We start from the raw sequence: 27,165 nt of genomic DNA, 5'->3' as shown, positions 1-27,165 counted from the left end.
ACCCCGTAAACCTGGTGACAGCCCTTGGTCACTCCTTCTCAGCCCCTCCCCCAGGTACCTCGCGGGAACCTGCCTTGTGTCCCGGGGAGCTGGGTCTCAGGCCCTTGGCCCGGGCACCTGTGGGCACCGCTCACCTGCTCTGTGCCACCCCACGCCCTTCCTCGCAGGCTGGTGACTTGGGGAGACGGGCGCTGTGCCCAAGCCAGCACAGTGCCCCCCTGGCACAGACGGCCCCGCGCTGCATTGATTAAACCATCTGCAGTGTTAAAAACCCTTCCTGTACGTTCCCACTTAATGGCCGTAGCCACGCTGTGAGCACAGGTCAAGGCTTGCACAGGGGGACACTGACGCCCAGGCGGTTCAGGGACCTTCCTGAGGCCACGTGGGGGTGTGGGGAGGCCGGGTGTGGGTTCTGGGGGGGGAGCCCGCTGGGTGTAAGGGGGTCTGGCATCCAGAAACCCACTGGAGAGACGGGGGTTTCTCTCCTGCAAAGTGAGCGAGCTCACAGCTCGGGTCTCGAGCTTCGGCTGCGGGTGCTGCCTGGGGAGCTCTGGCCAGCTGTCCCCACTCCCGTGGGCCCCACCCTCTCCCTGCCCCAGGCCTGGGTCATCTCAGTGTCAAGTTCAGAAGACCTTTTCTGGTGACAGTCTGACCACCTGACCCTGGTGGCCCCACCGCAGAAGTGGGGAAACTGAGTCAGGGACTCTGAATTGGGGGCAGCAGGAGGATGGTTTCCATTCTGCACGGTGGGGGGCACCCGGCCCTGGTCCCTGCCCCCCAAGCTCCTGGTGGTTCCCCCACAGCCGTCATCTCCATCCCCAAAGTGCGGCCACCAAGTGTCACGGCCCCTCCGTCCTGCGGGACAGGCCGGTGCAGGGACGCACTTCTGAGAGGGAGCTGCGTTTATTAAGCGCCTCCTGTGTGCCGAGCCCTGCGGTGGCCGGGACACATGCTACTGCTCCATCCAGCCCCCCCTGCCCCCCCCCCCCCCCCCGCAAGTCCGAGGGCTGTGCTGACCCTGCAGGGGACACTGAGCTCCTCCCTGTGTCCTCCGTTCCCCGCAGGGCAGGGTCGGGAGGAGGGGGGTGGGGGGGAGCCAGGCCACCCTCAGGTCCCTCCCACACTTCACCAGCCACCCGCCCAGGGCAGGTCATCCCCCTGCCCCTCCCCCACCCCTCATTTCCTCATCCTCACGGGGGTCCTGAAATCACCCCCAGATCTGAGGGAATCGGCCGGCACAGGCGTAACCCCCTGCCCTTCCTGTCCACCTCCGTCTCGGCTGGCCGAGCGGTGTCAGGTCGGGTTCATGGCCCAGCACAGAGTGGGCGGGTCCCTGCCTTCCTGCCTCTGTCCCCACGGCCCAGAGTGGCTGCTCAGTCAACTAATTGGTGCCAACAGGTTAAGAAAACCTTGGATTTAGTCCTGTTCTCCTAACGGCTGCTGGCTCAGGGGCCCCAGGTCTGCTGGAATGTTCTACCTTTGGGTGGTGCTTCTTGGGTGTAGACATTTATCTCAATCCTTGGGGTGCACACTCAGCCCTGGGGCTGCCCCTCAGGTCGCTGCCCGTGCCCAGGAGGCCTCTCCCGAGCGAGGAGCGTGTGGGCCGTGGCGGGCACCCGGGCGGGCACCGTGCAGATGAGCGCCTCCTCAGGTAGATCCCAGGGTGCCGAGGTGGCAGGACGCTGAGGCCAGGCCCGTGGGAGTGCGCATCAGCCGTCACACGTGGAAACTAGATTTCCTAAATGACCATTTCCCGAGGTCCAGAGGGCGGTGGGGGCCGAGTCTGGTCCTGGTTGCTTTTAAAGATGCCTGCCTGGCAGGGCCTCCGCATCCCAGGGCCCAGGCAGTGGCTCCGGGGCCTCCCCAATCTCGCATGTTGGGGAGCACGAAGTGAGGGGGGCAGGTGGTCTGTGGGGACCAGGGGAGCCAACTATTCCATGTGCTCCTGTCACTCCAGCCCCCAGGAGGCCGCCCTGGAGACATCCCCAATACCAGCTTGCCCTTCTCAGGACCGACCAGAGGGAGGCCCCGCTAGGGTCTTCCCGTGGCCTGTGAGGCTCCAGCCTCAGCCCTGGGTCCTCTGTGCGCACTGCCTCCCTCTCCAAGGCTCTGAGCTGCACCCTCACCTGTGCGTCCTCCTGTGGGCCCCCCGCCCCATGCGGGAAGCCTGCTCTCTGGCCTTCTAGCGGGGCTACCTCCCTGGGCCCCCTCCTCATGACTTTGGATTGTTATGGGTTCACTCAGCGAGATAGACCACCGACTCAGAATTTAAATTTAAGAGCCTTTATTAAGCTGGCCAGCTGACTACAGTTACAGCACCCCGCCGAAGCAGAGGCTAAACTGCAGTGACGACTACAGAGTTACATTTTATTATTAAATTCTGTGGAGGCCCAGAGAAAAATGTGTCTTTCAAATTCTGGGGCCCCAATATGGAGGAAACTCTCTGTATTTATACTTTTTCCAGTCCTTTGTCTCCCAAATTTGGAATGAGACTTCTGGGCCTTCTGAGAAAGAAGGCCTGTGTGCAGGGAAGGGGCCATGAGACCATATCTCAAGGCCTGGCCTGATGTCAGCACCTTCCTATCTATGTGTTTTAGGAACAGACAGCACAGCGTGACCCGTCTGGCCGAAGCGCCAGATATGCAGCCCAGCACAGGATAAGCTCCGCAGGCAGACAGAGCCGGGCAATAGGCGGGTGTCTCTCCCTGGGGTTCAGGGGTGCCCCGACGGCCTGGATGGGGGATTCAATAGGGTCCTGATTGCCCCCCCCAAAGGCCAGTTCTCTTTCAGACTGGCATTTCTTTGTTGAGCTGTGATGTGGCACGGTAGCTGGTCGTGTGGACGCTGCCACCACACAGCCAGCGTGGCTCCAAAGGCCGCCGTCCGTGGGAGGTTCCCACCCCACCCCACCCACCCCACCCCGCCCTACCCCATCCCACCCCACCCCATCCCGGGTGCCACACTTGCGGGCTTCTGCACGCCTCCAGATCACAGCCTAATTCTTGGTCCACGATGCCATTTAGAGTGTGTTTCCTACTAAATAGCGGAAAATTACCCTTTCAAGTTAACGAAGCCGCTTGGCCACACTGGGCTGCTGAGAGGACCTTGTAAATGTCAGCTCAGAGGAGCCACTCCTGTCTTCCGGGTTTTCCGATTAAGACCTAAGCGCCCCGGGCAGTCCGCCTCCACTGGCCCTCGGGTCAGGGTCACCGGGACCCAGCCCCTGAGGACTGGAGCCGCCTGTGTCCTTGGCCTCGTAGCGCTTCCCTGCGGTGCACTCCTGGACTGACCGACTGACAGCCTGGGTCCCTGGCTCACATTTGTGAGAGGAGGAGATGTTGGGGTGACTCACAGCGGCAGTGTGCCCTCCCCTCTGGCCCTGGGAGCAGGGAAGGCGGGGCTCCGCCTGCTGGGGAGGCGAGGACAGCGATGCTCAGGTGACCCGGGCCAGCTGGGAATGAGTGGCTCTGGGATGTGCCCGGCACAGCAGTGACACGCATGTGGGCGGGCAGCAATGACAGGGGTGCCTGTCCCTGGCTTGTCACATGCACCTGAAACGCCCGTCGCTCCTCCGTGGACGAGCATGGGGTCAGGGGAGTGGGAGTGGGAGCTGGCGGAAGGCCGGCTCAGCAGGAGCTCCCCGCAGCCCCCAGTCATTCCCGGCCTAGAGGAAGGCGCGGTCGGGTTCTGTCTGTGAATAAGCTGGCTTCACACGACGGTGAAGTGGTGCTTACGTTGTATTAATATTTATTGGCACCGACGAGGTGGGAGCTTGGTTGTTACCTTCGCCCCGCGACACACCGGCTGGTGGAGGTGCAGAGGCCACGGCGGCTCCTCCTCGCTGTCCTGCTGGGTGCTCGGAGGCCTGGCTGCTGCCCCACCTTCCTCAGCCACTGCTCCCCTCCCACTGCCGGGCGCCCCTTCCACTGCCGGCGCCCCTTCCACTGCCGGCGCCCCTCCCACTGCCGGGCGCCCCTCCCACTGCCGGGCGCCCCTCCCACTGCCGGCGCCCTTCCCACTGCCGGGCCCCGCCCACTGCCAGGCGCCCCCCCCCCCACTGCTGGCACCCCGCCCACTGCCGGCGCCCCTCCCACCGCCGGGCCCCGCCCACTGCCAGGCGCGCCCCCCCCACTGCTGGCACCCCCGCCCACTGCCGGCGCCCCTCCCACCGCCGGGCCCCTCCCACTGCCGGGCGCTGCCCTCCCACTGCCGGCGCCCCGCCCACTGCCGGGCGCTGCCCTCCCACTGCCGGCGCCCCTCCCACTGCCGGGCCCCGCCCACTGCCGGGCGCTCCCCTCCCACTGCCGGGCCCCGCCCACTGCCGGGCGCTCCCCTCCCACTGACGGGCGCGCCCCCCCCACTGCCGGGCGCGCCCCCCCCCACTGCCGGCGCCCCTCCCACCGCCGGGCCCCTCCCACTGCCGGGCGCTGCCCTCCCACCGCCGGGCGCTGCCCTCCCACCGCCGGGCCCCTCCCACTGCCGGGCGCTGCCCTCCCACTGCCGGGCGCTCCCCTCCCACCGCCGGGCCCCTCCCACTGCCGGGCGCTGCCCTCCCACTGCCGGGCGCTCCCCTCCCACCGCCGGGCCCCTCCCACCGCCGGGCCCCCTCCCACTGCCGGGCGCTGCCCTCCCACCGCCGGGCCCCTCCCACTGCCGGGCGCTCCCCTCCCACTGCCGGGGCGCTGCCCTCCCACTGCCAGCGCCCCGCCCACTGCCGGGCGCTCCCCTCCCACTGCCGGGCGCCTGTTGCCCACGAGGTGACTGGTGCAGAGCGAGGGCCACACGCAGCCCAGTGTGTCCCCGCCGCGAGCAGTCAGCGCGCACCTGTCCCCTCGGCCTCCCACCGGCCTGGGTGTCTGAGGTCTCCCCGGCCGCCCCCGGGGACTCCGCCGATGCAGGAAAATCTGAAGTTATCTTTGACATTTATGGCCCATTTTTCCCTATTAAAATGCTGAGGGCTGTAAATGTAGTCGTAAGGAGCTCATTCATCTTGATGAAAGGGCGGCCATAAACTCCCCGGAGCTCGAGGAGGAATGGCCTGGGTGGTGTCCGGCCGGCCGGCTCACGTCCTCTCCGCGTGTGAATTAAAGGTCTGTGGAGGCCGCGGCCCCGCAGGAGGACGCACAGAGGGTGGGGGTGACGGGCCCTCGGGGAAGCCCATCATTCCCAGAGGGAGGCGGGGTGGGAGCTGCTCAGCAGCCTCGTTTTTAGCAAATTCCTCTGGAAACACCCCATCTCCCATGCGCCTCCCGCTGCCCGGGCACCAGGGGCACCCACACCCCATAGGGTGCGCCTTAAAGCGTCGGCACCCCGCGCCCCAGCAGCCGTGGACACGCCAGCGTGGGCCGGATTGGGGCCGGGCAGTATTGTGTGTAGTTCATGGCGTTGGCAGGGGACGGTGCCGGTTCTGTGAACAGCCCGCAGGCCTGTGCGCGGAGGGCGGGTTCCTTGTTGGTGACCGAGCGCTGAGAACGAGGTCAAAGCAAGGCTCCTATTTCCCCGCGACCGCGGGCCCCGCCCTCGCGGCCTCTGTCCAGCCGCCCTGCGACCCTCCTCCCTCCCCGGCCGCACTTCTCAGGCGCAGACAGAAGCGGGGGTGTCCCAGCACCGACCAGGATGAAGGCTTAGATTGAACCACAGCCTCTAGAGCAGCGGTTCTCAACCTTCCTAACGCCGCGACCCTTTAATACAGTTCCTCATGTTGTGGTGACCCCCAATTTCATTGTCACAAATTGAACATAATTAAAGCATAGTGACTAATCGAAAAAAAATGTAATTATATATGTGTTTTCCGATGGTCTTAGGCGACCCCTGTGAAAGGGTCGTTCGACCCCCAAAGGGGTTTCGACTCACAGGTTGAGAACCGCTGCTCTAGAGGCTGCGGGACACATGGACACAGAGGGAAAGGCAGACCCAGAGACGGGGGCTTACGTGGCATTTCCTCCTCACGGGGCTGCGGGGCGGAAGGCTGATGGGGTCCCTGCTGAGGACCCTCTTCCTGGTGACAGAGGGAGGCTGACTTTGTCCGCGCGCGCTGCTGTAACAGAGTCCCACAGACGGGGGGTGGGGGCCCATAAACCACAGAAACCACCTGCAGCTCAGTCCTGGCGGCCGGAAGGCTGCGGTCAGGTGCCAGCAGGGCGGGTGCGGGTCTTCGCTGGTGTGCGTCTCGGCCTGGCCCGCCTCAGCGGCGCCCTGTCTTCCAGGCTCTGGGACCCATCACTGCCGTGCCGGTCACGGGGCCTCAGGTCAGCTCCTTGCAGAGGCTGGCCGGGCAAGGAGTGGCAGTGCTACCTCAGGTAAGCCGCCCAGGGCGGGCCCCGGGGTCTGTCCGTCTGTCCGTCTGTCCCATGGTCTCTGCCCAGCCCCTCGGCACTGAGGCTTTGGTGGGCACGGAGCCGGCGGAGCCCCTTCCCTCGCCCGTCTCCTCCCGTCCTGCGGAGGCGTTCGGGCCAGCAGCACCCGTGTTCCCAGTGAGGAACTGGGAAATCAACTTGGTGGGCGATGACCAGGATTTTAAAAAATGGACTAGACTATGCTGGCCTCGAGCAGGGCAGAAGGCATCGAGCCGCCTCACAGCATCGCTTCTTGAATGACTCATTTCTGGACTGCGCCATGCAGGGAGGGGGATTTTTAAATGGGGGGGGGGCGGGAATGGTTAAAAGAGTTGATCATCCACCTGTCTGTCCGTCTCCCCTCCCCCCAGGTTAGGCCAAAGACTCTGATTCCAGACAGCCTCCCCGTCACCCCCGGCCGGGACCGGCCACCCAAACAGCCCCCAACATTCCAGAAGGCCACCGTGGTCAGTATCAAGAACCCCAGCCCAGCCCTCCCCACTGCCAACAACACCGTGAGCCATGTGCCAGCGGCCGGCAGCCAGCCCCAGGCCCTCGCGGAGCCGGCCGCCATCACGTCTTCTCTGAGCAGTGCCGGGGTGGCCTACGCCATCATCTCCACGGCCCCCAGCAATGCTGCCGCCATCGCCCCCAGCGCCGCCGTGTCCGTGGTCAGCGACAGCATCAAAGTCCAGCCCCTCCTCATCAGTACCGACAACAAGGTGAGGCTGTGCCCACGGGCAGGCTCAGGGGTGCCGCACACACAGCAGGCACCTGCCCAAGAGGCGCCAAGTGAACGAGGCCACGAGGCCGGGCAGAATGAGAGACTGGAGGGCGGGATGGCCAAGTGGTCGAATGGATCAATGGGGTGGAAATGAGTGATCGGGTGGGTGGATCCACGCATTAATGAATGAGGGTACAAGTAAATGGGTATGTGATTGGAAGACTATATGGCTGAGCGAATTAATGCCAGCAAAACAAGAATGATTGGTCAGTGCGTTAATTACTCATTCATTGGGGTAAGTGACTCGTAAGATGTGGGCAGAAGGGATGACAGCAAGGGAGCCCCCTACTGAGGACGGCTCTGCTGGTGGAGTTAGGTAGCCAAGGACTCTTTTGGACCCAGGTGTCTGAATGGAAAAATCTCAGAAAAAACAAACTAAGATCGTCTCCCTGTTCCCCCCAAGCTCCTTCCGACTGTGCTTTTGAGGCCTTCGGGCTGCGCAGAGCGTCATTTCCTTTCTTTGGCCTCTTCCTGTTCCGGTTTGGGGTCCGCCAGGCTGCCCCCCTTGTTTGCGGCCAGTGTCGCTTCCACTTCCCGGCCTGAAGGTTGACACTCCCCTTCCATGTCACTGCATGCAGCCTATTTCCGGGGCCCTCGCACCCCGGGACCGTGTCCCCAGGGACTCTAAAAGCCTAAGGAGTTGCTAACGGGCTCTGGTCTGACGCGGTCCCAGTGGGGAGCTGTGGACCCCGGGGTGGCCCAGTCCAGGGCGAGCTGAGCAGCTGCTGTCCCAGCTTCACTGCAGCCTCGCCAGCACCCAGTGCTGTCACTTCGACACTTTCCATTTAATCGGTGCAAACAGGCACTCGCTGTTGAAAGTTGAGTTATTTGGTCGTTATTAAGCTTGGATGTTCTTCCTAGACCTTTCCAGAATGCTGACTCCTGCGTGTCATTTGAGGATATTCTTTGCCCTTTTTGTCTACGGGGGATCTTCGTGTTTTTCTCCCCGTGAATAGAAAAAGGGGCATTATTTTCCATCCAGAGAATTCTGGGACTTTAAACTGATATGAGGAACAAAGAGCCTTCCCTTAAGCCCGTGGTCGGCAAACCGCGGCTTGTGAGCCACATGCGGCTCTTTGGCCCCTTGAGTGTGGCTCTTCCACAAAATACCACGTGCGGGCGCGCACGTACAGTGCGATTGAAACTTCGTGGCCCATGCGCAGAAATCGGTATTTTGTGGAAGAGCCGGTATTTTGTGGAAGAGCCACACTGAAGGGGCCAAAGAGCCGCATGTGGCTCGCGAGCCGCAGTTTGCCAACCACTGCCTTAAGGCAGTGGAAGAGAAGCCATCTTCTCCTCACGATTCACAGGATAGTCCTCCCGTTCTCAGGGAAAATGCCAGTTCAAGTTACTCCTGGCTCGGCCCTGAATTCCTTCCCCGGGACCCAAGAAATATAACATTTTCCCCCAATTTCCTGTCCAAAAACAGAAATGAAATAGCTGAGCCCCAGATGGGAGTGAGCCACCCAGGGAGGCTGGGCTGGGCTGCACAAGTCAACTTCAGACTTTCCAGCCTCTGACCCTCCATCAGACCCAGGGGTCACCCTGAGCCCTGGTGGGGGCTGCTCTGGTGATTCTGTGTGAGGCCTGGAGCCCACCCCCTCCTTCTCCACAGCCCACCCACCCCTGGGCTTGGCAGGGCTCCTCAGTGAGAAAAACAGCATTATTCCCACCCTCCCTCGCCCTCCTCGGCCAAGTGGGAGCACCTCAGACACGGTGGCCTGGGGCCCAAGGGGCAGGAGGGGCGTGGGTGGCCAGGCCCTGCAGCCGGGACAGAGCAGGGAAGTGTCCCAGCCCCCCTGCTCCCCCTCGGCCTCAGTTTACCTGCATCTGCGTTGGGGATAAAGGAGCTGACTTCTGCCCTCGCTGCCGGAGGTCGGCATTCCGAGGAAGCTGAGGGTAGAGGCAGCGTGACCTCCCGAATCCACAGCTGGGACACGGGAGCACAGGACGGAACCGAGGCCCCGGGTCCTAAGCCAGGCCCGTTCCCCTGCAGACCATCCTCACGGCGGAGGGGCTGTGGAGGCACACGCCCTGCCACAGCCTGCAAGCTCCGTGCAAGCCTCCCCCCGTGATCCTGCCACTCCAGGGCCTGCTCCCCCAGGCTTCCCCCGGACCTCCCAGCTCCCCCTCCCGCTTCCCTCCCTCCCACCCTCACCCCTTCTACCCCCCCAGCACCCCTTCACCCCCCTCCCTGCGCCTTACCTTCCAGGTCATCATCATTCAGCCTCAAGTGCAGACCCAACCCGAGAGCAAGGCCGAGTCGCGGCCGCCCACGGAGGAGCCGTCTCAGGGAGCTCAGGCCTCCAAGAGGAAGGAAGCCCGGCCCCCGAGCCAGGAGAACCCCGAGGTAGGCGCTGTGGCCCGGGGACGGCTGTGGGGTGGGAGGGCCTCACGGAGGCAGCTGACAAACCCCCGCCGCCCTGTGCAGTGGGGGCTCCGAGTGGGGCGCTGAGCGCAGGCTGAGTGGCCGGCCCGGGGCTGGAACCTGCTGCCTGAGTCTGCACCGCTGCTGCTGGCTCCCGGGTGTGACGGGCGAACCCCTCCGTCCCGTCTGTGAGGTGGGAGGTGCGGCTTCTCTCCTGGCCATGAGTCCACGGTCACCCACCACCGAGCCCTACAGCCCTGGCCCCTCTGTGTTCCCGCCCTTAGGACTCTGCTGCCCTCTGGCCGAAGCCCTGGCTCTAAAGCAGCCGTGGCTCTTCTCTCTGCTCTGACCAATCACGGCTCTTCTCTCTGCTCTGACCAATCACGGCTCTTCAGTCTGCCCGTGGCCAATCACGGCTCTTCTCTCTGCTGTGACCAATCACGGCTCTTCTCTCTGCCCGTGACCAATCATGGCTCTTCTCTCTGCTGTGACCAATCATGGCTCTTCTCTCTGCCCGTGACCAATCATGGCTCTTCTCTCTGCCCGTGACCAATCATGGCTCTTCTCTCTGCCCGTGGCCAATCATGGCTCTTTTCTCTGCCCGTGACCAATCATGGTTCCTCTCTGTGCCTGTGACCAATCACGGCTCTCTCTGCTGTGACCAGTCACGGCCCTTCTCTATGCTGTGACCAATTACGGCTCTTCTCTCTGCTGTGACCAATCATGGCTCGTCTCTCTGCCCGTGACCAATCACGGCTCTCTCTGCTGTGACCAATCATGGTACTTCTCTATGCCGGTGACCAATCACGGCTCTCTCTGCTGTGACCAATCACGGCTCTTCTCTCTGCCCGTTTCCAATCACGAGTGCCTGAAGGCGGGCAGAACAGGACTCTCGAGTGCCTGGGAAGTCAACCACTGCCCAAGGCTGGTGCGGGAGGTGCTGATGTCTCCTAAAGGTGCCCATAGAACTTTCCAGAAATTGTACATAGCACCCGCCCCTCCCCCCCCCCCCCAAACCCTGCGGAAGGAGGAAGGAGGACGGGCTCTCACTGCCCCTCCTAATGCCACCTGCACCGATGGAGGTGGGAGAGGCAGCGGCTCTGGGTCACAGCAGGTGAGGGCCCTTGTGCTGCTGCTCGCGTCCTGGGCCTTTCCCACGTGCCTGCCCGCCTGGCCCCCTTTCTGTCCCCGCCGAACTCCCATTTATCGCACGTTGCCTTCAGACACTGTCTCCCCAGGCAGCGTCCCCTGACCACCCAGCCCAGCGGGGAGGAGAGGCCCTTGGGCTCCCACAGCTCCTTAGGATTATTGTTACCCATGTCTTTATTATGAGAAGTCATCTCAGTGCGATCAGTTATTCGGGAGCGTGACTCACGCCAGGCTCGGTGCTGACGGTGGGGCCCGGTCAAGGGCGGACGTGTCCTGGCCCCAGGGACACTCACCTGCCGGCAGACAGGCACGGCCTCGGGACGTGGGTTAACAGATGCAGGCGTCACAGGAGAGGGACCCGTTCAGACTCTGAGGTGCAGGGAGAGGGCCGGCTTCCACCTGGGAGGACCCGAGGGCTGGGCGCACGAGGGGCGTGACCAGCAGGGTCCGGAGGAACAGGCAGGGTCTCAGCAGAGGGGCGGGAGGCAAGAGGGAGGGCGAGTCAGGGAGAAGGTGCTGCCTGGGCAACCGCATGCCGGCGGGAGTCAGCCGGTGTGTGCCCCCTGCACGGACGGTTCCGCAGCCGGGCTCAGTGGACCAGAGCCCTAGCCTGGAGCCCTGACGCCGGCTGCCGCGGTGGAACTTCATTCCTGGGTACGAGGGAGCCATGGCATAGCTTTGAGCAGGAGAGGGACGTGATCGTGGCCTGCATGTCCACAAAGCCTGCGGGGATTCATCCGGGCCGACCTGGAACCAAGACTCCTCGGTGGCCCCAGGCCCAATTTTATCTTGAGAGACAGTCATTTCGTTTCCATGGCAACGGGTGAGCACTCCCAGCACTTGCTGCACCCTGAGCTCTGGGTCTGGCTCGGAGCCAGGCTCCCACGAGCACCCCTCTGTCCCCCGTGGGTCTTGCACACTCTTAACCTTCGGGAGGGCTTTCAGGGTGGATTCTTTGTTCTCTCAAAGTTATCTTAGTCGATTATTGCGCATTTATACAATTAGTATAATTACATCTAACTACATAATTATCATAAATACATGTAATGGCTTCAATAGAACTTGCAATTACAGCGGGTCTCGGTATAAAAATCCTGTCAAGGTTTCTTTTTAAAGAGGGCTCGGAGCAGCCGTGGCGCCTTCGAACCTGTGCACGCGCAGTCCCGGTTAAGTGCATGAGGCCACCCGTTGTCCTGGCCTCCGGCATCATCTGACCGAGCTGGCCACCCTCGAACCACCGTGTGCCCTGCACAGAGCCAGCCAGAGCAGGGCCAGCCCCGGGAGGCCCTGACCGAATCCCCAGCCCGGCCGCCTCTGGGCCACGCCCGTGCGCTCAGATGCTGCCCCTCCACACCAGCCCTGCTGCCAAGGCCCCATCTGCCCGTCTCTCCCCGGCTGGGTCTCCCTGGCCCTAGATGGGCTCCTCCCTGTCCGTTCACTCTGCAGCTAGAGGACCTCTCAGAAATAAGGAAGTCACTCCCTTCTTGGAATTCATCCACGTACATGCCATCAGGATTACTCTTGGGTGTCCCCATCCGCAGACCCACAGCAACAACAGATAAAACCTAGGTGGGGACAAAGGCGTGGCTGTGTCCAGACTCCAGCTGGAGCAGGACACCTGGGCTCCAGGCTCAGAGGGGACCAGGAGGGGGGCAGCTCACGTGCGACAGTGAGTCCCCAAAGTTCTTCGGGCGAGAGAGGGATAGAACCAGGCTACTCTGCTTGTACGGGAGCCAGTCTGAGCCTGGGGTCACAGCTGCACTTGGGGGGGGGGGGTGGTGGGAGGGGGCGGGGAGGGGAGGAGGCCCAGTCAATTACAAACTGGGAAGGGAAGGTTAAGCAGGAGGGAGAAAAAGTGAAAAATAAAATTAACAGGAAAAAAAAGGACTTGTGCCCCAAACGAGTCTGTAGACGGAATTCTAAAACACAGGAAGAGCCCTAATGCTGGGAATGACAATAAATCAACACTTGGAACAAGATCAGATGAATACGAACATTATTGCAAAATCTGGTAATGAAAACATGGTGATTAGTGGAAATAAAAAGAACCAGACACAAAGAGAAAAAGAAAAAAACACAACAACAACAGAAAGGAAAGAAAAACAAACTAAAAGAAGCAGGCAGGATGGAGATAGTGCTGCTTGGGAATTGTCCCTGCAGGTGCAGAACAGACGCAAAGTTAAAAACACACTCACTGTGGGTGCGTGTAGAAGCAGGAAAGAGCCAGGAGGGCGGGAAACCAGAGCTTCCGTTGCACGGGAGAAGGGCTGGGGGAGGGGAAGAAGCAGTAATTGAAGACAGGAAAGGAAGTGAAAAGAAAGGATGAACAAACTCATCACCGCCAAGAAGGAAACTGCAAAGCTGGAACCCGAGGACTGAGGGGAGAGGAGGCTAAATGGCCAAAGGACTGGAGACCATGAAACCTGAGCTGGAATTATTTAGGAAAAATAATAAAAACTATCACAGAAATAAATGCATAACTGGATGAGCAGAGGGTACCATAGACGTGGCAGGAGACACAGCGAGGGACAACGCGGGCAGAAGGGAGGAAATTATACAAATGGAACAGGAAGAATGAGTTTTTGAACATTAGAAAGTGGTACCTACAGAAGACATGCAAAGAAGGTACACAGATAATTGGAGAATGGGAAGGCGGACACCAGGACGGTGGAGCAAGATAAATACAGTCAAACCCCAACAGTCCCCGCGGTGATGCGAATTAGAATATTACACGTAGGCAGGTGGCTCCTGCGAGCTGCCTGTTACCTGTCCTCAGATGAGCATGGAAGTTATCTCCTGTGGGAGGCAGGGGAGGCTGAGTGTGGAAGCAGGAGCATGGGCCCCGAGGGCCTGGTGTTCGCCCAGCCCAGACTTCCCAGATCCAGCCAGTGAAGCGGTGCCGGTCCTGGGGGTTCCCAGAGGCCCTGCCACTGTCCAGTCAGCCACAGGGCCCAGAAGTGATATGGAAACCAGGGGGCACTGCCCTGCAGCCTGGACCCCGTTCCCACTGCAGCAGCTCTGTGGCCCCTTCGTCATGTCATTAGACTTGCATTAACCCGGGCGCACCTCTTACGGGATTGGGGTGTGGGGACCCACTGTTCTTGGTGTGGGATGCTTCGGTGATTTTGAAGTACAATCCACAAACGTTTATGAAAGCATTTGGTTTGCACATGGAATGACCACGCTGGGCACAAGGGGAAATGGTCAGTCCGCGTGGAGACATGGCCCAGGAAAGGCACAGACCTTCAATGGAAGGGAGAGGGTCCTGATCCAGTGACTTCAGAGGGAGACGGCCAGGCTGGCTCCGGACCTGTCCACGCAGCACTGAACTTCAGCACACAGCCGAGCGACAGAGCCCAGGACTGTCCGCCCAGCTGGGCTGGCCTTCAAGTGGAGAGGCTACAAAAATTAAAAAAAAATATATTTTTATTGATTTCAGAGAGGAAGGGAGAGGAGGGAGAGAAAGGTAGAAGCATCAATGATGAGAGAGGGAGTGAGCCCACAACTTGGGCATAGGCCCTGACCAGGAACCGAACCATGACCTCCTGGTTCATAGGTCAACGTTCAACCACTGAGCCACACAGGCCGGGCTACAAAAACGTTTGTGGGTTTTAAAAAAAATTTTATTTATTGATTTTAGAAAGGGAGGAAGGGGGAGAGAGAGAGGGAGAAACATTGATTTTTGTCATTCCACTTATTTATGCATTCATTAGTTGATTCTTGTGTGTGCTCTGACCGGGAATCGAACCTGCAACCTTGGTGTATCAGGATGATGCTCTTATCAGCTGAGCTACCCTGCCAGGGCTGCAAAAACGTTTTAAATCTGCCAAGAACTCGGGAGATGGGCTCCCATGAGCCCTTCAGGAGAAACTACTACAGACTCAACCTCAGTTGACCCCAAGCAGCCGGGGCCACTTTGGCACCAACACTGAGGCGGCACCTTTAATTAACTGCAGAGGAAAGCCGAAACGGGATAAGGATGTCGGCGGTTTAAATGTTGCCTGCTCCAGTGATCGGCCAAGGCTCAGCTGAGCACAGTTGAGAGGAGGAGGGAGAGAAGGTGGGAGGTGGAATCAACGGTGAGATGGTCTTGTCTGTCGTAGTTGGGACTTAAAGTGAATCAGAGAATATCACTGACAGCTGGCAAGTTGAGGAGAAGTCTTTTTAACAGCAGAGAAGTAAAACTTAGAGAAGATGAGCAGTCACTGTTTGAAATGATGTAGAAAACCCAAGAGAATGGATGAAAAACTCCCACAGACACTAAGACAGCGGTTCTCAACCTATGGGTCGAGACTCCTTTGGGGGGTCGAACGACCCTTTCACAGGGGTCGCCTAAGACCATCGGAAAACACATATATAATTACATACTGTTTTTGTGACTAGTCACTATGCTTTAATTGTGTTCAATTTGTCACAATGAAAAGACATCCTGCATATCAGATATTTACATGACGATTCATAACAGTAGCAAAATTACAGTTATGAAGTAGCAACGAAAATAATTTTATGGTTGGGGGTCCCCACACCATGAGGAACTGTATTAAAGGGTTGCGGCATTAGGAAGGTTGAGAACCACTGCACTAAGAGAATTCGGCGTGGTGGCGGGTGTAATATTAATGTACAAAACTTTATGGACAATCCCTTTTACAATAGCAACAAGAAGATTAAATGCCTAGGAATAATCATAATAAAATATCCAACACCCACTTGAAAGTTTAAAGCCCCCGAAGACAAAAAGAATAGAGGCGCACCGTGGTTTGGATGGGAAATATTAGTATTATATAAAGTTATCGTTGTGCCCTAAGTTCATTTATAATTTTGACATCATCCCAGTAAATATGCCCATTGATTCCCTTATTCTCAGATAAATTCCAGGTGGATCCGAAACCTAAATGTAAAATGTGAACTGTAGGTACTGAAATAAAACACAGTCGACTTGCTTTATAACCTCAATCTCTAGCCAAGATTCAAAAATCCAAACACCACAAAGGAAAATATTCATAAATTCCACCACATACAATTTTTAAAAAGTCTACATGGCGCCCAAAGCCCCAGGAATGCCCAACTCCGGGGGCGTGGGCTGTGCACGGAGACCTCCTCCCACAGAGGGCGGGGCGGCCTTCGCAGGTTAGCTCAGTGGATAGTGTTGGCCTACAGCAGGGGTGGGCAAAATTTTTGACTCGAGGGCCACAATGGGTTCTTAAACTGGACCGGAGGGCCGGAACAAAAGCATGGATGGAGTGTCTGTGTGAACTAATATAAATTCAAAGTAAACATCATTACATAAAAGGGTACGGTCTTTTTTTTTTTTTTTTTTTTTTTAGCTTTATTCATTTCAAACGGGCCGGATCCGGCCCGCGGGCCATAGTTTGCCCATGGCTGGCCTACAGATTGAAGGGTCTCGAGGTTCCATTCCCGTTAAGGGCACATACCTCGGTTGCAGGCTCTATCCCAGCCTAGTTGGGGTGGTTGGGGTGCATGCCAGAGGCAACTAATCGATGTCTCTCTCACATCGATATTTCTCTCTTTGTGTCTTTCCTCCTCCTTTCCACTCTCTCTAAAAATCAATGGAAAAATATCCTCAGGTGAGGGTTAGCCAAAAAAATAAATAAATAAGGGCGGGGGGACGGGGTGATGGGGTGACGGGAAGGTCCCGGTGGGAACCCTGCCAGGAGCACTTGAGCCAGGTGCCCAGTCAGCATCACTGGCCAGTGGACAGCACGTCCCCGACAGGACTTAATGAGAAGGCATTTCCTCTGTGTCTTCTTCCCCAACCCACAACCCCGCTATAGCCCTGAGAACCTCATCAGGCAAATCCCAGTGGAGGGGCTGCCTGCAGAGTCCCTGCCCTCACAACCATCAAGGCCATAGAAACGAGGGCTGCTGAGAAGCTCACATCCCAGAGCAGCTGAGGAGGCGTGAGGACTAAATGTCACGTGGGTCTTGGGTGGGGTCCCAGGACAGAGAAAGTCCATTAGGTTAAAGCTAAGGAGACACACAGTGAGGAGCCAGGGCATACGGGTCTGAGCAATGCCTGTAGAATGAGTGAATGATGAATGAATGGATGGATGGATGAATGAATGGATGGATGAATGAATGAATGAATGGATGGATGGATCAATGATGAAGTCGAGGTAACACTTCTGTTTCCTCCCCTCAGAAAATCGCCTTCATGGTGGCGCTGGGCCTGGTTACCACGGAGCACCTGGAAGGTGAGGTCCGCAGCAGGACAGCTGGGACTGGCCCTAATGACAGGGGGCGGGTGGTCTGCTGGAATCAGCCCGGAGCAGTGGGTCTCAGTCCCCCTGGTCAGAGGGTAGCGCCCGAGGGTGAACCAGCTTCTGGGAGGCCCGCCCCAGTGCCAGCCACGGCGGCCAGCCCAGGCCTCTTGGAAGGCTCCGTGCCTGGGGCTTCGGGGGGCGAGGCCACCTGAGCTATAGGACTGACCCCGGGAGCCCTTTGCCTCCCGGTGCGGCTCAGCCAGGCCAGCATCTGCCCAGAGGCACCCGGTGTGCAGGGTCCTAAGAGAGACAGCCTCAGGCTGGGTGATGGCCCATGGGGCCCTGAGCCGAGTGAGTGCCTGGATCCCGGACACCTGCCACCTCCCTGCCAACCGTCCTCTCAGCCTAAGCCCAGTGGGCGTGTCCTGCCTCTCGGGGCGGGGTGGGGGGGAGTGGGAACGATGCCTGGAGACCCCAGCCTGCTCCCGGCACCGGGCATCGGTGCTGTGCAGACAGGCTGTGTGACGGGCGGGGCCGTGATGGCTCCTGGGCGGGAAGGATGGTAACGCGGCGTCTGCCTTGCAGAAATCCAGAGCAAACGCCAGGAGCGGAAGCGGAGAAGCACCGCCAACCCCGCCTACAGCGGCCTCCTGGAGACCGAGGTGAGGCCGCCTTCCCGCAGGGAGGGAGGCTCCGGCTGGCCCCCCTCACCCGCCCTCCCGGTCAGCCATCCTGCTCTGTTACTGATTTGCCCCGTGTGGGTCCTCACATGTCCTTCCTAGTGGGACGGACGTCCCCACAGGGAGCGGGGACCACTCCGCCCTGGTGAGGGACAGGCCCCCGCCCACCCCCTCTGCCCGGCCCTGCGTCCCTGGGCCTGTTCCCGTGTCTGCCTCCCGGGTATCCAGTGGGGCCCAGAGCCTGGGTGGGGGCTGTTGGTGAGCCCGGGCAGGGATTGCAGCCTGAGGAGGGCTCCCTGACGGTGGTTTTGTCTTGTTTTCTGTCCCTGCAGAGGAAGCGGCTGGCGTCCAGCTACCTGAACAGCCCCCTGTTCCTCACGGCACGAGGTGAGCAGGGCCAGGCCCCGTGGTGCCCACGGCCACTGCGGCAGGACCCGCGCACCACAGAGCTGACGTGGGTCGGGGTGAGGACCCAGTGCCAGGAGGGGCCCTCACTCCCCCCCGCCCCTCCCCAGCACCTGCACCTGCAGCCAGTGCTTCCTGGCCTCTGCTCTGTGGCCCTGCCCAGGTGCCACTTGCCACCACACAGCTCTGGAGAGAGCCTCTCCTCCCCACCAGGCAGCTGGCCAGGTGCCTCACACGCCCTCATGAGCTGCCTGGGCAGCACGTGGGAACCTGGAGTCCTCGGCCCGGCCCTGCCTCGATGACTCGCTGTGGCCTGGACCAGACCTCCCCCGGGGCCTTGGGATCCTTCTGCACCTCAGGGCACTGGCAGGCTGGGACCTGGCCCAGGCCTTCACCCCAGGATGCATGGGCCCTGCCCCCCTCTGCCAGCCCTGCCCACTCCAGGACCTCGGGGCCAAGGAACCAGCCTCCACAAACACATCCACAGTCACAACACCCACCAGGAGGGTGCCCTTCATTCCCACTTAGAGAACAAGTCCTTGGGCAGGAAACGACCTGCCTCCACTTGGGACTCTGACCTTTGACACGTCGCCACCTCCTGGGCCTTGGTTTACTGGAGTGTCAAATGGGCCGTGAGGACAGTGGCACAGGGGTGAGCATGACAGCGCTTTGTTCGCTGTGGAGTGTGCACATGAAGCAGGGCCTCCCCCGCTGGTGGCGTCTGCAGCCCGGCTTGGTCATTAAGACGTGTGCTTGGCGTCACTCACTGCAATGAGTGTGTTACGGGCAACAGAGGAGTCCAGAGTGAGTCCCGTATTCCCACTGGAGCGATGCTTCCCTCCCCCTACGCTCCCGGCTGCCCTGCTCCTCCAGAACTCGGGCCACGACGAGCCTGGTCCGTGGCGGGTCCTTGCCGTGACCAGGGCAGAAACCCTTACTCCCATCATGCCCTGGGTGAGAACCTGGCCACACTGGGGCCTGTGATTCTGTGATTCTCCCATCATGCCCTGGGTGAGAACCAGCTGTCACTGGGGCCTATAACGCTCCCATCATGCCCTGGGTGAGAACCAGCTGTCACTGGGGCCTATAACGCTCCCATCATGCCCTGGGTGAGAACCAGCTGTCACTGGGGCCTGTAATGCTCCCATCATGCCCTGGGTGAGAACCAGCTGTCACTGGGGCCTATAACGCTCCCATCATGCCCTGGGTGAGAACCTGGCCACACTGGGCCTCATGGACTCCAGTCCTGATTGGTGTTCCCCAGATGCCCACTAACATGTTCTCGCCCTTCCTCCCTGTGCCAGCCAATGAGGACCCCTGCTGGAAGGTATGTGTCCCCTTTCTTCATACCCAGGGGGTGGGGCATGCTTTCCCGTCCAGGTGGGATCTCTCCTGGCAAAGGTGAGGGCCCAGTGTCCTGCTGCCCTGGGGCGGAGCAAAGGGCCTTTGGGCTCTGCCCTTGGTGCCCAGAGCTTTGCCCCGTCCGCTTCCCAGCCTGCCCAGCAGGGGGCAGCACTGCAGGGGGCAGCCCGCCGGTTCAGGCTGGAGCCCTCTCTGCTCCGTGCTGAGGACGTGGGGACCCGGGAGCCATGAAGGCCTGGGTACCATTGGGCTCTTCCTGTCTCTGCCTGGCCTCACTGTGTGCTCACCGCCCACCCTGAGGGGTTACACCGCAGGGTCTTGCCCAGACACCCACCTTTCTGTGGTCCTGTGAGTCCCCAGTCCCCCAGAGCATTGGCTGGCTGGGACCTCATCCAAAGGCCTGGCTCAGAATTTATCTGGTGTTTCTCTGTATGTTTCCGATCTTATTCTAAGAGGCCTCCAGTCCCTACGTGCCTGTAAGGATCAAGCCGCCGAGAAACAATAGGTGACGGTGTGAACTCCGCTCACGCTGTGCCGTTTGCCACAATGAGCCTGCACTGTCGTGATCGGGCCGGTGGGCCTGGCGCGTTTGTCCGCAGCCGCCCCGTGCCCAGCCGTGCAGGCGTGGGGACGGCAGGTGCCTCGAGCCCGAGCCCCGCCCCCGCAGAGCCCCCAGTGCGGGAGGGGCCTTGGTTTCGAGGTAGGAGACCCAGATGCTCGTCCTGGTTCCACCCCTGCTCGCTGTGTGACCTCGGGCAAGCAGCTCACCCTCTCTGGGTCCTTGAACTGAAAGTAGAGGTGAGGGCAGCCGTGGGCGTCGGTGTCCTGGTGGCACGGCTCATCCCTGGTGAGAGCCCTCTGTCCCTTCCGAGTCTGCAGGTGCTAATGTGGGTAGAGAACAGACATAAGGTGCGGGGGAGGGTTTCACTTGGGTGGGGGGAGATCACGCAGATTGTGCAGGTCACGGGGTTTGGTTATGAACGACTCCTCACTCTCAGAGCGAGCCTAGGCTTGAGAGGCAGTGAGCTCCCGGCCCTGGAGGTGTGTGAGTAGAGACTGAAGGTGACTGCAGATGACCTTTGTGAGGAGGGGTAGCTAACCTCCCCTGGTTCCTACCCGGCGGTGCTGTGTGTGCCTTCCCTGCCGAGTCCTCCCACCAACCACGGGACGGCTGTGGAGATGGAGGAGCCGCCAGGTAGACCTGGAGCTGTAAGAGGACTGCGAGGAGTGACATGCGCACAGCCCCCTCCCCGCCCCCCGACAGGCGCCCCTGGTACAATGCAGACCCGAGGGGGCTGTTTCCCAGCCTCGCAGCAGGACCCCCTGCCCGCCCCCTCACCTGGAGTCCTGTCTCGGGTGGAAGGATCGGGACACTGGGGCCACTCCATGCCCAGCGAGCATTCGGTGACCCTGCTAAATGCCGCGGGTGCCATGACCCTGCTGCCCCTCCCGGTCCCGTCCAGCCCCTCCCTCCTCCCAGAGCCACTGAACGTGGCTGGGTCTCAAGCAGGTAGGGTGGCAGCTGCTGAGACGGCGCTCACCTCTGGCCTCCTCCTCTTCCAGAGTGAGATCGCCCACGATGAACACTGCACGGCCTGCCAGAGAGGGGCCGACCTGCAGCCCTGCGGCACCTGCCCGGGGGCCTACCACCTCGGCTGCCTGGACCCGCCCCTCAAGACAGCACCCAAGGGCGTGTGGGTGTGCCCCAAGTGCCAGCAGAAGGTATGGGGGTCGGTTCGCCTGAGCAAACCTGTGCTTCCGGGTGGTCCCTGCAGAGGGTGCCGATGGGGAGGCAGGGGGCGTGGGGGGGGCTGGTTGTCGAACAGGCCCCTGCATTGTGCCTGCCCAGGGTCACAGCGTTCTGCGGGGGCAGTTTCCCACTCCAGCATGATGGTAGGGCCTCCCTGGGTCCCGGCTTTGTCCCCGCTGCTCTCGGGTCCCAGGACATGGGAACAAGACAAGTGCTCATTTATTTATTCTTTCACCGAAGAAGAATTCAGCCCTGATTGTGCCAGGCCCTGTTTGAGGCCCTGGTGACAAGCAGATCCTACCCTCACCCAGCAGCCCCTGGGACCCAGACCCCACACCGGGACGGCCCCATCCCTGGTCCCGGCTGAGGAACCTGCAGCTCAGAGTGCGCGTGCCTCCCCAGGGTCCCATACTCGGGGTGTGGCGGGTCCCCACCTGGCTGCCGGCTCAGGTCCCCTCTGCCCTGCAGGCCTTAAAGAAAGACGAAGCTGTGCCCTGGACCGGGATGCTGGCCATCGTGCGCTCCTACGTCACCCACAAGACAGGTAGGACTCGGGCAAGGGCACCTGCTCCCATCTCTCCTCCTCCAGGCCCATCGGAGGCGGTTCTGGCCGGAACTCTGAAAAGAGGGCCCTGGATGGGGCCGTGCAGGGCAGTAGCTGGGAGGGTGGCCTTCCGGTCCCCATGCGTCCAGCCAGGGCCACGGGCTCCTGTGGGAGGGTGTGGCCTGTAGGCATACACCTCGGAGTCCCACTGCTGACCTGCCCCCCTGGGCGCGGCCCGGCCCTCTCTCCAGTCAAAGAAGAGGAGAAGCAAAAGCTGCTGCAGAGAGGCAGCCAGCTGCAGAGCGAGCACCGGCAGCTGGAGGAGCGGGACCGGCGCCTGGCCTCGGCCGTGAAGGTGCGCGGGGCTCGGGGTGTGGGGTGGGGCTGCCCTAGAACCACGTAGATCCAAAGCATTGCTGTCTGGTTACTGAGGCCCCAGAGGAGGGAGACTCGCCGGCATCACGCAGCGATTCAGAGGTGACTCACTCGATAGACAGTTATCAAGCAACTGAGCATCTGAGTCTGCTCCTCCTCAGCTCTGTGACCTGAGCAAGGCCCTGGCTGTCTCAGAGCCAGTGTCCTGTTGTGCAAAGTGGACATAATGATCCCCCCGCTGCAGGGTGGTGATAGGACAATGGTGATAGATGTGGTGATGGTGGTGATGGTGATGGTGACGATGGTTGTGATGGTGGTGGTGATAGTGGCGGTGATGGTGATGATGGTGATGGTGATGATGTTTGTGATGGTGGTGGTGATGGTGATGATGATGGTTGTGATGGTGGTGGTGATGGAGATGATGGTGATGATGGTGTTGGTGATGGAGATGATGGTGGTGATGATGGAGATGATGGTGATGATGATGGTGATGATGATGGTGGTGGTGATGGAGATGGTGGTGATGATGATGGTGGTGGTGATGGTGTTGGTGATGGAGATGATGGTGATGATGGTGGTGATGATGGAGATGATGGTAATGATGGTGTTGGTATGGAGATGATGGTGATGATGGTGGTGATGATGGAGATGATGGTGATGATGGTGTTGGTGATGGAGATGATGGTGATGGTGGTGGTGATGGAGATGGTGGTGATGATGATGGTGGTGATGATGGTGATGATGGTGGTGGTGGTGATGGTGATGATGATGATGGTTGTGATGGTGGTGGTGATGGTGGTGATGGAGATGATGGTAATGGTAGTGATGGTGGTGGTGGTGATGGTGATGATGATAATGATGGTTGTGATGGTGGTGATGGAGATGATGGTAATGGTAGTGATGGTGGTGGTGGTGATGGTGATGATGATAATGATGGTTGTGATGGTGGTGATGGAGATGATGGTGATGATGATGGTGGTGGTGATGGAGATGATGGTGGTGGTGAAGGAGATGATGGTGATGATGATGGTGGTGGTGGTGAAGGAGATGGTGGTGATGATGATGGTGGTGATGGTGATAATGGTGATGGTGATGGTGGTGGTGATGGAGATGATGGTGATGATGATGGTGGTGATGATGGAGATGGTGATGATGATGGTGATGATGGTGGTGGTGATGGAGATGGTGGTGATGATGATGGTGGCGTGATGGTGATGATGGTCCTGGAGATGATGATCGTGGTGATGGTGGTGGTGGTGATGGTGGTGGTGGTGGTGATGGTGATGGTGATGGTGATGATGGTGATGTTGATAGTGGTGATGATGGTGATGTTGATGGTGGTGATGATGGTGATGTTGATGGTGGTGATGATGGTGATGGTGCTAGAGGTGATAATGATGGTAAAAGCAGTGCCACACCCTCTGATTATTCCTATCTTAGAGTTTTGGACACAGTCTCAGGGATTTTAAGCTATTGGCCTAAGCAGCAAATAGCTCCAAGTGGAGGTATCAGTCCTTCGCTTGTCACCGTGTTGCTAGGATACAAATCCAGGCTAGAAAAAGGCAAGCATACCGCCTGCAAGAGACAGAGCAGGGACCTGGCTGTTGTCTGAAGGTTTGTGCGGCTGCGCAGCTGGGCCGGAGCTGGCTCTGAGCTTCTTCCAGGAGCGGAGAGCACGCGTGGTGGCAGGCGGCGTTGCAGCGTGAGCAGAAGGTTCCCACGCCCCCACACACACTATTTGTAACCCTAAGTTTAAAACAAACTGTGTGTCTGGCTGCTGTTTAATTCCATTTTTCGCTGCCGCTTGCTTTTTGTGAGGCTCTCTGCCTGGTTGCTTTCAGGCCTCTGCAGGGGGAGGGAGCGCTTTGGGAGAGGGGGTGTGAAGGGGTGCTGCCCAGGATGCCTGCACAGTTGAATTCTGAGACCCTTCTCTCTGCCCCATACCCCCAACAGAAATGCCTGGAGCTGAAGATGAGCCTGCTGGCCCGGCAGAGGGGCACCCAGTCATCCTTGGACCGCCTGCGGGCCCTCCTGAGACTGATACAGGGCGAGCAGATGCTCCAGGTCACCATGACGACCACCAGCCCCGCCTCGCTGCTGGCCGGGCCCTGGACCAAGCCCTCAGCAGCAGCCATGCACGCGGCCCTCCAGCACCCCCAGGGACACAACTGACTCCGAGGCCCGTCTTCACACCCACGGAGAGTCACTGGGACCCGCCCACAGACCGGGGTTCTGTCAGCCTTAACTCATGAACAATGTGAATTTCAGACAAGAACAGAACCAGACAGAACAAGACAGGAGGAAGGGCAGTGGAGCGAGCGAGAGTCCTAGCTCTCCAGCCGGGGGTGGGGGTGGAGCCCCCCCCACGTTCAGACGGGACCCCATCACGTTCAGGTGGGGCGCGCCATCGGCCTGCTGTGGTGGGACTCCCAGGCCTCCGGCTTGCAGCACGGCTGTCCCCACACCTCCTCGTGCAGAAGTGTGAGGGGCCAGGGCGCCCCGCTGAGGGCCAGCGTGCCCCAGCCCCTGAGGACCCGTGTCCGGTGGGGAGGAGCCGGGCGCAGACGTAGCCGAGTAGAGCAGGTAGTTGGACAGAGTGGGTAGCGAATCTAGGTAGGACGCCAGGGCCCTCCCGCACGGGGGCCATGCCCAGGGCTGGGTGCTCGTGCCTTCCAGAACGCCCAGGCCCACCTGTCAGTATTAGCAGCTGTTAGACTTGAAACTCTGCGTTCAAGGGGGTGCTGCTGCATTCCCCGCCAGTGCCACTGCCCCCCAAGTCCCGGCGCCCCCCAAGTCCCTACGCGCCCTCTCCTGCGCCTCCTCCCTCTCGCGGATGCTTTGGGCTCATTTTGCTGTGGGAGCCTTTTCCTCCTGGAGTTTCTGGGCCAGAGGGCGCCGCAGCCGCGCGGGAGGCATGGCGCATGTTTTCAGTTTGGGGCGGAACCATTCCACTTCCGCGGAAGCCTTTTATTCTCTCCTTCCGAAGAGCCGATGAAGTATTCTACTCCTGGTTTCTTGCCAGTGCGGACACGATGCCAAAAAATGACTACGTTTTTGTGTGGCGTTTTATTGTGAGATATTTAATGTGAAGGGGGCACGCTTAGTGTCTGTCTCTGCTCACAGTGGCCTCCGCTGCCTGCCGCTGGCCCCGAGACACCCGAGGGTGGGCGGGGAGGGGGCGTGGCCTCGGGAGGTGTGTCCTTTGGAGACAGAGCACCTCTCACCCTCTCCTGGAGGGTGTGCTGGCCTCTTAAAGGGCTCCTGTGTCACCCCCACCCCCTCCTCCAGTTCCCAGGGACCTAGCACAGCAAACAAAAGCACCGGGAGCCGCAGGGCTCCCACCCCCAGCATATCACACGGTGCCAAATTACATTGAACACGTGCGTGCGTGTGCGCACACGGCCCCAGCCCCGCGGAGCAGGGAGGCTGGTCCGAGCTGCAGGCTGCCCCGGCCCCTGCCGCCCTGGCCACGACTCCGGGAGAAACTGTGTTGTACGATACAGATCTATTTTAATACACTCAACGCTGGTTGAACAAGATTTTTATATTCTTTTATCGATGAGCAAAGCGAACTGTGAGGCACACGTCTTCTATATTGGTTACTGTCGACGCCGATTATGCATTCCCGCGTGGCTCGCCATGCGAGGTCTTCAGGTTCTTTCTCGGTTTGTTTCCTTCTTGGGTGGATTGAATTAAACTTTAAGAAATGTAATGGGAGGATGTGAAAGGTTGGACCCGGGAGGGGTAGCTGCTGACGTGTCTTGAGACTTAGTTTTTCGGACCCAGGAGGCCCGTCCGGTGGGTAGTAAGGATAGAGACAAGTGTTCGTCGTCAATTTGCCCGTGTAGTTCGTCTGTACGACGCATTAAACTCGATTGATGATCGCAGAGCCCTGTGGTTTGTGTTTGCAGCCTCAGCCCAGAGGCCCTGGGAGCACGCGGCGGTGGGAGGAGGGGAGCTCAGGGCGCCCTCTACAGGCTGACCCCTCCCCAGGAGGTGGCAGGTGCGCCTGTTAGGGCCAGAATTGATGGTTGCCAGTAACAACCAGCAGGCCAGGCGCCACGGGGAGGTGCTGGCCACACTGGATCGTCATCACCCGCTTTTGCTGCTTCCTGGGCAGCGGGGCACACAAGGCCCCACAACCACCTGGGGCTTAACCAGTGGCCTCTCGAGAGCAGCCCAACTGGAGCCAGACCCCTGCACCGGGCTCCCAGCTCGGCCAGGCCTGCCACCCCTGTGCGTCCAGCTGTGGCCAGAGCAGGGGATCCAATGCAAAGTGACTGCCCGCTGGAGGTCTGAGTTATACACAGGGGAGGAGGGGGGCACAGGGCTGCACAGCCCACCCAGCAGGGGTCAGCTACAAGCCATCCTGCTTCCAGTGGGCCCAGGGTCACAGTGTGACGGCTCTGACTTCTGCCTAAATATTGGGCCGTGCAGGCCCCAGGTCTGCGCCTCGGCCTGCCCTCTGAACGCCTTGGCTGGCCTCCCCCCGCCTCTGGCGTTCTGCCTGAGCTGCTGGCTCCCGGCTCCTGCCTCCAGCCTCCAGCCTGGTCCTCCGCTGTGGACTCCACTGCTTTCATCTTGGGACAGAGCTGCTGGCCTTGGGGCTGCCTCTGCCCTGGCTCAGGGGTCCCCTGGGAGCCCCCTGCTAGCCCACCTGGCCTGGTGAGTGGACAGCGCTGGGGTTGGAGAGTGAAGACTGCAGTGTGGCACGTGAGCCCGGACTGCGCCTCATCCTCATCCCCAGCCCCGGTTCCAGCACAGCCCGCCCACTCCCACCGCGAGGGCAGGGGTCTGGGTGCTGGTGCCATCCCCAGCTTCTGACCAGGACGGGAACCCCCTCCAAAGACGCACCCTCACTGCCCCCTCCTCCTCCCTGGGACAGCTCTACCATTAAAGGGACCCAGAGTGTGCAGACATCTGCCTCCTGCAGCTCCGCCCGCCCAGCCAGCACCGGGGGTCCTGTGCCCGTGTGCGGACAGCCCTAGGGTGTGGGGGGTCGCCCTCCAGTACCTCTCTCCCAGCCCCATCTGCCCCGGGCCCCAGAGAGCAGGGTCATCCTAGCTCCCTGGCCTTTGGGGATGGAAGCCCTCGGGGGTGGAGGGTGCAGGCTGTCGGACGGTCACCCTCTCTGTGGCCTCTGCTCACATGACCGTGGTGACAGGACTCCCCTTCCCAGAGGGCTCTACGCT

The 27,165-nt window shown here is 60.2% G+C and overlaps 1 protein-coding gene across 1 annotated transcript in view; it reads left to right on the top strand.

The window, feature by feature from the left end:
- PHF21B (PHD finger protein 21B) overlaps nt 1-25,510 on the top strand; it is a 51,754-nt gene extending 26,244 nt beyond the window's left edge. Inside the window, exons 3-13 of the mRNA XM_070411281.1 lie at nt 6,207-6,299; nt 6,707-7,057; nt 9,332-9,469; nt 16,797-16,848; nt 17,443-17,519; nt 17,870-17,924; nt 19,247-19,269; nt 20,868-21,026; nt 21,523-21,598; nt 21,850-21,953; nt 23,927-25,510. Of these exons, the coding sequence (XP_070267382.1) occupies nt 6,207-6,299; nt 6,707-7,057; nt 9,332-9,469; nt 16,797-16,848; nt 17,443-17,519; nt 17,870-17,924; nt 19,247-19,269; nt 20,868-21,026; nt 21,523-21,598; nt 21,850-21,953; nt 23,927-24,145 (1,347 nt within the window). The 3' untranslated portion in view covers nt 24,146-25,510. The remainder of the gene's footprint in view (nt 1-6,206; nt 6,300-6,706; nt 7,058-9,331; nt 9,470-16,796; nt 16,849-17,442; nt 17,520-17,869; nt 17,925-19,246; nt 19,270-20,867; nt 21,027-21,522; nt 21,599-21,849; nt 21,954-23,926) is intronic.
- Nucleotides 25,511-27,165: the final 1,655 nt, after the last annotated feature.

The sequence above is a fragment of the Myotis yumanensis genome, unplaced genomic scaffold (assembly GCF_028538775.1).
Source record: "Myotis yumanensis isolate MYYU_CA2020_CCGP unplaced genomic scaffold, mMyoYum1.0.hap1 SCAF_3, whole genome shotgun sequence".
In the NCBI taxonomy this organism is placed as follows: domain Eukaryota; kingdom Metazoa; phylum Chordata; class Mammalia; order Chiroptera; family Vespertilionidae; genus Myotis; species Myotis yumanensis.
The sequence above is the reverse complement of the archived record's forward strand: the minus strand, read 5'-3'. Positions and strand labels throughout refer to the sequence as shown.